Source organism: Sabethes cyaneus, chromosome 1 (genome assembly GCF_943734655.1).
Source record: "Sabethes cyaneus chromosome 1, idSabCyanKW18_F2, whole genome shotgun sequence".
NCBI lineage: Eukaryota > Metazoa > Arthropoda > Insecta > Diptera > Culicidae > Sabethes > Sabethes cyaneus.
The window spans coordinates 36,850,347-36,862,828 of NC_071353.1; the positions used below are offsets into that span (position 1 = coordinate 36,850,347).

General features: G+C 39.5%; 1 protein-coding gene across 1 annotated transcript in view; it reads left to right on the plus strand.

The window, feature by feature from the left end:
- The window catches only part of LOC128740043 (lipase 3-like), a 35,872-nt gene extending 29,844 nt beyond the window's left edge, over positions 1-6,028 (plus strand). Inside the window, exons 3-5 of the mRNA XM_053835552.1 lie at positions 4,182-4,566; positions 4,629-4,828; positions 5,324-6,028. Coding sequence (XP_053691527.1) covers positions 4,182-4,566; positions 4,629-4,828; positions 5,324-5,869 — 1,131 coding nt within the window. The 3' untranslated portion in view covers positions 5,870-6,028. The remainder of the gene's footprint in view (positions 1-4,181; positions 4,567-4,628; positions 4,829-5,323) is intronic.
- Positions 6,029-12,482: the final 6,454 nt, after the last annotated feature.

Below are 12,482 nucleotides of genomic sequence, written 5' to 3' on the forward strand. Positions count from 1 at the left end.
GGCATGTGGGGGTTTTAAGAGGTAAGATTTTTTCTGTGGTGTACTGAGACCCCTTCCTCTTCTAAGAGGGGGCTCCCATACAACTGAAATACAAATTTCTTCCTAACTCTAGAACTAATCACGCAAATGGAACGAAATTTTGAATGTGGGGGTTTTTGGAGGCAGGATTTTTTCTATGGTGAATTACGACCTTTGTCGTCTTTCCCATACAAATGTAATACAAATTTCCTCATAACTCGAATACTAATCAAGCAAATGGAACCAAATTTGGCATATGGGGGTTTTTTGAGCGCTGAATTTATTTTATGATAGTTTGGGACCCCTCACCTCTGTTGTAGGAGGATAAGGATTCACATACAAATGAAACAGAATTTTTTGCGTATGTGCCATATTTTCTACTATGCAATAAGCGGTAAGCTGTGAAAGTAAACTGGTAAAATCTTCTCGAAGCAAAAGACAGTGTACCGAAGCCACTAACTTACGTGCCTGTTGCCATTCATGTCAAAAAAGAAGGACATTCGAATGGATATTTGCGATGATTGTGCTTTGACTTTAATGTTATTTGTAACCAATGGCCCTTTTAAAGACCACAAGCAAGTTAAAGTAAGATTATTGAAACATGTCAAGCTACGCATAATCATATTTAATACAATAATCTGTGGGCTGGTCATTCATTACTATTTCAACCTTTATGATGCACACAAGTGATTTTTAAAAGAAATCTCTATGTCTCAATGGTTGCAGGCGTTGTGCTTATAAATCCCCGTCCACTTATTTTCAGTCTTTTTTTTAGCCTATTTTTAAATCTGAATATTTCGCTCTTCTCTTTTAACCCTTTATAAGGCAGTGGCAACTATATTGCCACCAACAAAAAATTTTTATTTTGCTTCTATAATTATATTGATGTCATTATAGACGCAAAACAAATATTTTTCGTTGGTGACAAAATAATTACCACGGCCTTATAAAGGGTTAAACATTCACTTAAACAATGGCACTCACAGATTCTTATAAACATACATGTGCAAGAAATGCAGTTTACATTAATCTTTAATATAATGACCTAATATAGTCCTACGTCACCCTTTCGTACAACCCTTAGGGCTGTATACCTTGTAGTTTTTTGGAATGGCGTTCTTCGATGTCTACTTGCAACTTACCAGTCAAAAGTCTTTTCTCGCTTTTTCTGACGTTTTTGAGCTTATGTGTCTTCGGAGAAGTTCCTTAAATAAGTATTCTGCATCTCTTGATATTTTCATATCATTGGATATTATGGGGATAACACATTTGAAACAATTAACTTTTTATAGGAACTAGATAGCATGTTCATGTTTTCGACAAAGTTGTAGATCTTTGAATTTCATTAAACTTTGTCGAAGATACTAAGTATCTGCATCATATGGTTTGCGAGATATAATTGATGTTCTGTCGTGACCTCCTTAAAATCAGTTTATTACACTTTTTGTGAACAAAACCTCTTTTAACGGGTTTGACATGTTCTACAAACTTTTTGATACTATCAAAATACGTAACTTTCTAGAAGGTTTAAATATCGTATGTTGCTTTATTTGCTTTAAAAATTAATTTGAAGCATAAAATTTCCCGTTTTCACAAGCATTTTTTTCCGTAAATAGGGACCTTCTGGCAGCTAAAGTTAGCATCGCTTGAACCGCCATAAAATATAGTATAAGTGTGCCAAAAATCACGGCAAAAATCAGGTTATGTAGAAACAGAACAACAAAAGAACCTAGAACTGAGCCTTAGGGTACACCAGACGTTATTTTTACCATACTTAAGAAACAACCATTACAAAGCACCGTTTGTTTCCTACCTAGTAGGTATGATTTGAGCAAGTTCACCGCAGCAGAAGAGAAGTTGAATTCTACTTCCAATTTGGCCAGTAGTTTGTTCAAAGTTTTGTCTACACTTTGCGCTCTGTAACAAATCCCTATTTTGCTTCACAAATAGAATAAATATGGGACAGGTTGCAGCATCGTTTCATGCAAATAGCGAATAGGTGTAATTACATATCACACAGCTCGTTAATTCACATTTATCGACTTGATTAAATTCAAAAATTTGCAAGAACCTATTCAATCGTGGCTATGCAATCTGTATCTACTAACAGTGTAGAAAATTCAGCCACGATGTTGTTTGGTTATTAACGAAAGTTGGTCAAATAACTGACCTGCTGGGAACATAAAAGCAACCACAAAGAATAAAAATAGAATTACCTTTGCCTGAATTCCTGCAGACGTCAGTCTAAAAATGACTATGGTTATAGTGTATACAGCGCCGCAGATCCACACTACTTAGCAGTGGGCTGGCTGGTGGAAGGGCATGGCAAGGCCGTTTCCTTGCTAGGCCAACGCTATAATTTACGGTCAACCAGCAGCAGCCAGCGGCACGATGGGAGTGAACCGGTAGTGAAAAATTGCCTCCCACTGTCTAATATCAGGAGGCACGGCAATCATAGATTTTCTTTTGCGATATTTGTTCGCTCGTTATGTGAACTTAAGTTAACGAGACGCAAAATGGAAAACTTATTTTCGAATTAGGAGCTCTGTTGGCTAGAAATGGTAATATTTTGAAGCTCAATTAACAAACAAAAATATATTTTTTGGGTTTATTCTGTTTCTGCATTTGATTGTAAAAGCAATGCATTCAAATTGTTCAGGAAAACCATTACGATGCATTTTAAATGCAAATTATCGATTTAGTTATTTTACTGCCATTCCTGGAACTGTGTTGGCGGAACCACCGTCTCGAAATGGCCGAGTTTCAGTGATTAGCGGTGGAATAATAAAGCAACCCTATTACTTCAGACGTTGCTGAAGCGTGAAGCACGCTACTACGATTGCTGCTAATCTATATTAAAGCCTTCAAGTCCAAGGAGTGGCTGAATGAGTTATTCATTTTTCACACGCTGGCCGGTGACAATAAACGTGTGTTTGGAATGCCCAGCCTTAAGGATATTGTTATTCGTTTTTCTTTCAACTGGACCTTCTGTCAAAAACGGAAACTCGTAAGGATACCTCATTGGTTTCATTATAAAGACGTAAAAACATTAATTTCAATGGTACAGCCGAAATGCTCACGTAGAAAAATATTGTAATATTGCGCAGATTCCATTTTTTTAGACTCCCACGTGAAAATTATTAACGTGGTTATTTTCTGCGTGTCCCATATATGGTTGCAATTTAGCAATTTGAACAATCAGTTTTTCGTTATTGCCTCCCCACTGTACCACTCATCGCTTGACAAGCATATTTTAAATGTATTTGGTAAGTACAGGATAAATATTATTAAAATATGAATTTGCGTAGGACTCGTAAAATTGCGACAAGGCACAATATAATCAAAGTATATGTTGGTGCCACGGGAATGACACTTCCAATACCAACCTGTACAAAAAAAAACGTAGCCAACATAGAGCGGGCCCAAGCTGACAGCTTCATAGATGGGCTCAAGCTGACAACCGAGTCGGATGTGTAAATTGTTAAATTTGGTTAGTTTTAGTTTGATTTTAGCCAATTTTATCTGTATTTTTTTTTATTTGACTTCTAAGGCGACGCTTTCTGATCAGTCAAGGTGGTTCCATAAATGCAATTATCTACCATCATCAATTAAAAAATAAGAACTGGACAGATTTTAAGCATTGGCACAGTAATTAATCAATTACTTATTAGCATAGCTGGCGTTTTTAACAGCACGTCGCTGTATATTAGCCTTTAATTGCATATCTGTTGAAAATTGGCATCTAGAATTAATTTTAATTCTTGTCGGTAATCTGCTGCAAATATGCATTGGCAGCACTATAAGATAGTTAGCAGTAGTGTAGCCGTATATTTTACCAAAATGCTTTTAAAGTAGCATTTAAGGTGACTTAAATACCCATAGGTTTGCATTTGAACAGCATTGGCGATGCTTATTGATTACTTAGGATATCAACAAATTAGAAACCTATATTCGTTTGTTTTTGGGATACAATTTGCTATGCCAAGGATAATTGCCAAGCCAAAGTTGCTAGAACGCAATGGAGGCCGGTAAAAACAAAACACCATCGGAATAACAATCACCAAACAAAAGTGTAGCAAATTATTCTCGACAGTACTTTTTCTGTTGAATTGCTGATAGAACATTAACATACTTAATTAGGTATTTATTTTTCATTCTAACAGCCAGAAATCGCCGTTCGGCATGGATACAGTGCAGAGTCCCACACCTTAAAGACGGCGGACGGTTACCTCTTGACACTGCATCGGATTCCTTGTGGTCGTGCTGGTTGCAGTTCAGCTGGCAAAGGAATGGGTCAACCTGTATTCCTTCAGCACGGTCTACTATCCAGTTCGGCCGACTGGCTATTGAGTGGACCAGAGAAAGCTCTAGCCTTCATCTTGGCTGATGCTGGGTATGATGTGTGGTTGGGCAATGCACGCGGTAATACCTATTCTCGGAAACATGTAACCATGAGTAGCGACGAGACGGCCTTCTGGGATTTTAGTTGGCACGAGATGGCTTTGTACGACATTCCAGCAGAGATTGATTTTGTGTACGCAATGCGAAGTAAGTAATGAAGTTAGTGTACTTTTAAAATCAACTGATAGATCACTTCTAAAATGTTGTAGAACTGGAGCACAACGACACCGCCCATAATCTACTGTACGTTGGACACTCGATGGGAACTACGATGGCCTTCGCACTGCTATCCAGCCGCCCGGAATACAACGAGAAGATTGAAGCTGTCTTCGCAATGGCGCCAGTCGCATTCATGGGACATGTCAAAAGCCCAATTCGTTTGCTTGCTCCCTTTTCTAACGATATTGAGGTAATTAGGAAAAAACTCACCTGCCTATTGTTACTGCTGCTACTCACAAATCAATGTTAACTGCTTCCATCTTTCCACTTACCATATACACACACAAATCCCTGTACAACTCTCATCATCGTCGTTCGTCCCTGAAGATACCGCTAAGTCAGTTTCCCAGTCTCCATATTCCCAATTGGGTAGACGGGCTCGCTAACGATATCCTCAAGCGACTGTCGCTGCGTCTGTTGGTGAGTTTGCTTCCACTTTACTACAAAAAATACAACCCCCGTTCCTCTAATGCTTTTGCTGTCCGTGACCCGATTCTGTCTTATTATCCTCTATTCTATATAACAATCTCCGTTCGTTTCAATCATAAATCTGTACAGCTCTGTTCACTACCAGGAAGAGGGTAATGTCCACTACGAGGTTTGCATTTCGGCTAAATCGGTGCAACATATTCCCCGTTTTTCACAAGCATTTTGATGCATCCCTTTCCGTTTTCTTTTTCGACAGATGATCCTGAAGTTCTTCGGTAGCAACGAATTTATGCCACAGAACAAAATCATTCGTTATCTGGCAAAATATGGCTGTGAGCTCACGGAAGCGGAAAAGTACATCTGCGAGAACACCGTTTTCGTGCTGTGCGGTTTCGACAAAGAACAGTACAATGCCACCCTGATGCCAGTTATCTTCGGCCATACGCCGGCCGGAACGTCGACCAAAACAGTGGTTCACTATGCCCAAGAGATTCACGAACAGGGCAACTTCCAGCAGTTCGATTACGGCGAAGCGGAGAATCATCGCCGGTACGGTCAGTCTAAGCCGCCCAGTTACAATCTAGACAACATCTCGACCCCCATTGCTCTGTTCTATGCTAACAATGATTGGCTGGCAGGGCCGCTGGATGTGGCCAATCTGTTCAGCCGGCTGACGAGTACCTCGATCGGAATGTTCCGCGTACCGAACGAAAACTTCAACCACGTGGACTTTCTGTGGGGTAACGATGCACCGGAAGTCGTCTACAAGCAACTGGTAATGCTGATGCAGCGATATAAGTAGTTTCAGCTGAGGGAGAAACCGAGGTGAATGTTGATAGGACTTGTCCTTTCAACGGAAAGCGTCAATCGGGACATGACGAGAAACGCTCTCTAGACAAATCGAGAAACGCTTAATATTTGTTATACTTTTATACTTAGAGCAAATGGAAGTACTTGTAGAAAATTAATTTGAGTTGTTTATGCTTTTATTTAAAAATATCCGAAATTCTATATTATCCCCTAGATTGGGTTGATATACACTAAAAGGCAAAGGCAAATCCCGTAAGAGTTCTTAACCCATTTCCTCCCAGCGTTGCGAAAACGCAAAGCGCCCTTCTCTCGATTCTAGGGAAGGTTAGTTTTGAGATATCAACTTGGACCATAAGAAACAAAGAAAGATTGGGAAAAAAATCTAATCGACTTGTTTTTGCTCAAACCTTAGATGTTATGTACCGTGGACCCCCGTTGTTTTGCACGACGTGCAAATTAAAAATGGTTCAAACGTCATACTCATTATGACATCATTTGCTTATGCAGACAATGCACATAAACATGATTTGTTTGTGCTGATCTAGCGTGTTTATTCTGTTTCACATTGCGTTTTCCCAACGATTATGGTAGAAATCCGATCGGAGAATGAATATTCGCTGCTTGCAACTGCCAACTGAATCAAACTACCAAAACAATAACAAAGAGCAGGGCAGCCAGTTCACACAAGTCCAGCATATTTAGGGTTACCAGTTGTTCAAATTAAAAACTAACCCCGTTAGTTTGCATGAGGAATCGTTCAAACGAACGGGGGTCCACTGTATAACAAAATTACACCCGTGTAAATATCGCAGGTCTTGCTAATTTTCAGTCAGCTTGAACTAGTAACACTGACGAACTGACATGACACTTAGAAGAAAATCCTTTAAAAACCATCGTCCTGCACATTTTGCTTGCACACTAGCACCCTCTGTTATGCATGTTGCGGAGTAGCTTGCATTTGCAGGGTTTTATACTGTAGGGATTAGTACATTTCAATGGTTTTATACTGAAAACTCAAAGCAACACTCGCGTGCCGCGGTGTGGCCATGTTGCGAAACATGCTTTTTTGTAAAATGAGTGGTATTTAATTGGACGATAGAATTATCGCGAGTGTCTCGTCTGTTTGTCTGTGATATACTATTGACCTGTTCGACAGAAACTTATGCGCTGACGGTGGTGCTCTTTGGAACTAGCCGAACGGCGAGAAAGTTGACACACGAACGAACTGACATGACATATAGAAGAAAATCCTTTAAAAACCATCGTCCTGCACATTTTGCTTGCACACTAGCACCCTCTGTTATCTAAAATTATGCATGTTGCGGAGTAGCTTTCATTTGCAGGGTTTTATAATGTAGGTTTTTTACATTTGCAGGGTTTCATTCTGGAGGTTTTTTACACTTGTATATGGTTTTATACTGAAAACTCGAAGCGCCGCGGTGTGGCCATGTTGCGAAACATGCTTTTTTGAAGAATAAGTTGTTTTTGAATGGACGATGGAATTAATGCGAGTGACTCGTCTGTCCCGGTGAAAGCGGGAACTTTAATGACAGTATTTCTGAATTCGTATCTAATGTTCTAACATCTCCGCAATGACAAAGCTATGTAAAAACTGCATAGCATTATCCCCACCACCCGCACCCCATGCAAGCAGCGCCGTAGCGTGCGGTTGGCTAGAATGGACCTCGCTTAGGGCGCTTGCTCTTAGGGGCACCAAAAAGGGCCTGTCTTTCAGTAAAGCATTAGCAATAACACAGGATATTTTTTATGCCACGTTATCAATTTATTTGCATCCAGCAGCCTTGGCGAAAACTGTCAAACAACTACGCTCGACGCTTTGTTCGTACTACAAGCTCCACTCCGGAGCGAACAAATTAGATACAGTGAAGCTCTTTGTATCCGCTGAACGGAGCCAATGTGGCATTTACAACATCCTCTTTCGCGAGAAAGGTGAAAGCGTTGAATGAAAGCCTGGTTTCGGCCGCCTGACAGTGCTGCGCGACCGTAACGTACAGCAGAAGCTGAAGTTGAAGACAAAGAGCAAGGTAGTCTCATCACTCCGCGCGTTGGACTGGGAAGTCGGAGCTACCGGTTAAACAGTGAAGAAGTACTTGGCCAAAATGGACATGCTTATGCGAAAGCGCCAGTCGAGGCTGGTTGTCTCTGGATAGCAGGCAATCGGCGAGGGGCAAGACACTTCATAATATTATCATATCTATTAATATATTAGGCCCTGTTAAAGCTCTATAAATGTATAAATAGATGTAACTTTATAGGGTTTTAGGTTATATTATGGGTGGGAAAGGTCAATATATTAAGGTTGAAAAAATATTTCCATAGAGAAAAGTAATATATTTTCAACAGTGTCTTGCCCCTCGGCAATCGGTCAGGGAACGGTCGGACCTGGCCTTGGCCCATCATGACAAGAACCACTTGGAGAGATGAACCGGCTGAAAATAAACGTACCGACGATCACCAACTCTCCCAACAGCCTCCAACTGCAACCAATAAAAAAATCGGAGCGGTTGTGCCCAAGACACAACCGCATAGGTGACGTAGGACTACGTAAGCCTCTTTGTAGCGATAGTAGGATGTATCCATGTATGTAATAATACGATTCTTCATGTATACAGGCTACATACGTTATGTTTATCAAAGTAGTAACATTGTATACATTCAATCCTCAACCGATTTTGGAGTTATATCCATGAATTGATTGAATCTATTTTATTAAAACGAATCGAAGTCACACTAAACCAAACAGTAAATAAATTTTCATGATCTGTTTCTACGTTGAATAGTGCTTTTTCTTTGGTAATTGGTAGACGGTACGCGCGAGTTTTCAAAAAGTTGAAAATTTTGTGCAACTTTTCTACGGCTTACAAAAGAACACTGATAATAAAGCATTTACAACCTGCAGACGTTTTGCAAATCGCAGAAAATGTCGCCCGTGACCAGAAAACTTATTTCCGTCATTTGTTGGTCGTCCACAATGGCAAAAAATTCAACTTTTCCCTCGTTGCCTGTGTTATTATGGTATTAACTGGGCAAGAAAATATAATAAACTCTTCAATCATTGTGTGGCCTTAAAAGGACCGATTGTTTGATTATTATAACTCCAGCTGCTTGCAATAAACTTGTGCTAAGCGCACTTAACGTAATCCTTTGTTCGGTAAATTGGAGTACCGATAACCGCAAACCAGGCACGGCTTGCTGCAACGGACCAACCGGCAACCATCAGCAGCTATGCGATCGACGAAGCTGTTCGTGTATGGTCCTGAGTCACGATGAAATACCACTCCAAGTGGCCAGTTGCAAGTGACGTGTGATGATTCTGGTCGTTTTGTTGTCGCGAGTAGCATATTTCCTGCCAATTCCAGAACTTCACAAGCCAGATATTTCATTACGGCAGTGAAACGAGTGCTCCAGCTCCAACACACGCTCAGCATACTTTCCTTTCCTCAGCAGCCGATGAACACGACCGACCGGGAACTGCAGACGTGCACGAGTCGAGCGTGGCTCGTCTGCCCTTGGTGCTTCTTCCTTTGTCGCGTCCAGACAATAAGCCTGACTGAATCATAAGCCGAAGCGTGAAAACGCGTTTCTACTTTGATGACGTCATTTCCAACAACCAATCACGAAACGAGAATTCTGATAAAACGTAGGTTCATTATTTTCAATTTTTCAATAGTTCAACATCAAGAATCCATACTTTTCTTCATTTGTGTCAATTGTTAGAAGATTTTCCAATCGATTGGTGTAAGAATATTGAAAATCGATCGGAAAACCGCTGAGCTATTAGCGCTCAAAACCTTTCATTTTTCGTGACGCTCGACTTTTTCGATTTTTTGGAATGACACCTTATCTCAAAACTTCCCAAGTAACCAGTAAGCACTAAACACTAGTCCTTGGACAACATTATATAAGCATACAGAACTATGATTAAAAGCATATTTTTCTTTATATACTTCTGTAAAACTCACATAATGCTAAAAAGGCGAAATAGCGGGTTGTTAAAATGCTACGCCACAAGCATCCAATAAGCATTATCAGTGTTTGTTTGAGGCTTAAACGAAACGTCATTTTGTCTACATTATCGACGTATCGAAAAAGTATCGATGGCATATCGTTTGCTTGTTATGGTAAATAAAAATAGATTCGGTCGGGATTTAAAAAACTAAAAAAGCAAGCGATTTTTTTTGCTGCATCTCAAGGGGAGCAGGATAAACAGAACCATTTTTGGAAATGCTGAATAATCTTACCACCTAGACAGGGCTCGAACCGGGAGTTAGTCATGAAACCTCATTCGTTTCCTTGCACCTTTGCTATCTAAACCATAGCGGATGTGATTGAGTGAGGTGAAATTAGTCGTATTTAAATCTTGGTGATATTCCCTCTCATATCATAGCTACTTGTCCTGCATTACCAATAGGTTAGAAAAAGACGGCAACCGTCAGATGGAAGAGGGCACAAATAGTGACCGTAGAATAGCAAAATAAGAAGTCAACTACAAGCCGTTCATCAACACTTACGGCTCGTTTTAATGCAATTGACTAAATGCATTATATTGTTACGTTATATGCGCATATATTGCTTTCTTTAATGCTAATTTACGTTAATGCTTCTATGCATCAACAATGTTAATATTCGTTTTATAAGCATTAAGATTGCTAATATACAAAAGTTTGGCACTTGGGATGCAGAATTATTTCCAATATACGGTTTTAGATTAATGCTTATGGTTACTTGGGTTACCGTCCCAACAAACATTTTTTTGAAGAGCAGTTTATTCAACCATTATACAGCTAATATCCAGTAAACAAGCGCTTGATAAGCTGTTATTCAACAAAAATGTTTGTTGGGGTAAGACAGTAGAATCAATATATATAGAATGCCAGTGTCGCTGTTTTTCTATAGGACTCATTGTGGTAAACATGATGCTAACAATCTGTATCAAGTCTGTGAATCGGGAACTTCATTGTCAAAGTTGCTCATTGTTATTTATCTGTTCTTTATCTGTGCGCTGGTTGGTGCTGTCATCAGTGCGTTCTCCGCTGTGTTTTTATGGTTTTAGAAGTTCTTTTTCGTTTCGTCCGGATGAATCGGATGAATAGAATCCCACAACTGCGCCCTTTTGCACCGATTTTTTCAGAAATTTGAAGCAAGCGAAGTTTCCAATCACATTACTTGGCAGTCATATTTGAAATTTTAAACTGGTTTTCAAAGTTTGACAATAAGATTCCCCTTTTGATGAATCTCAGGCACACACACATTTGCATATATAATGTAAATACATTATCTGAACATGTGTGATGTTTACCACGCGCACTGCAGCGACACTGGCATTCTATATATATTGATTATACTGGTAAGACGTAATCCTACGTCAACAATAGAGCCTGAGCGAAGATCGGGACCACCATTGTCCCAAGTATCACGTCTAGGTTCAAATACACGAAATATGCGATTAAAATGGTATTATTCGCCATCCAGTCCTCATTATTGATAACAAGAGCATTAATACTAATTGTTTTTAGAATACTGTAAAAGAGATACTTTGCGATCAACCAGAACAGAGCTGCGCGCAACTGTTAGGCGCACAACTAAACCGACGAAACAAAAATTTTAGATATTCACCTTTATTCTTGTTTACGGCCGTATCCTGCATTCGTACGAATAGTTTGCTTCGAACGAATCGGGAAGCACTATTCTCATATTCGAATGAATAAAAGGAAGGGGAGCTCGAACGTTCGAATTGATTCGGACGAAAACAAGAATACGAATCGGCTTAACTTTCGAACGAATATCATTCGAACGAAAACAAGAATAAGGGTGATTGTCAATTGCAAGGAAAATTGTACCATCCTAAGTGCGATATCGCTCATAAAAGTGCTATTTTGCATTAAATCGTTTCGGTATCTTCAGCGCACTTATTGCTTGGAAGATAACGAAAAAGTGCGCCGAAGATACCGAAACGATTTAATGCAAAATAGCACTTATATGAGCGATATCGCACTTTGGATGGTACAATTTTCCTTGCAATTGACAATAATAATCGCAATATAATTATCAATGAACTGTTCTTAAAAAAATCTTCACTTACATATTGCATAATTGATACATATGTCGACCAACATTTGAAAGGGGCGGATAACCCAAGTAACCAGTAAGCACTAAACACTAGTCCTTGGACAACATTATATAAGCATACAGAACTATGATTAAAAGCATATTTTTCTTTATATACTTCTGTAAAACTCACATAATGCTAAAAAGGCGAAATAGCGGGTTGTTAAAATGCTACGCCACAAGCATCCAATAAGCATTATCAGTGTTTGTTTGAGGCTTAAACGAAACGTCATTTTGTCTACATTATCGACGTATCGAAAAAGTATCGATGGCATATCGTTTGCTTGTTATGGTAAATAAAAATAGATTCGGTCGGGATTTAAAAAACTAAAAAAGCAAGCGATTTTTTTTGCTGCATCTCAAGGGGAGCAGGATAAACAGAACCATTTTTGGAAATGCTGAATAATCTTACCACCTAGACAGGGCTCGAACCGGGAGTTAAGTCATGCAACCTCATTCGTTTCCTTGCACCTTTG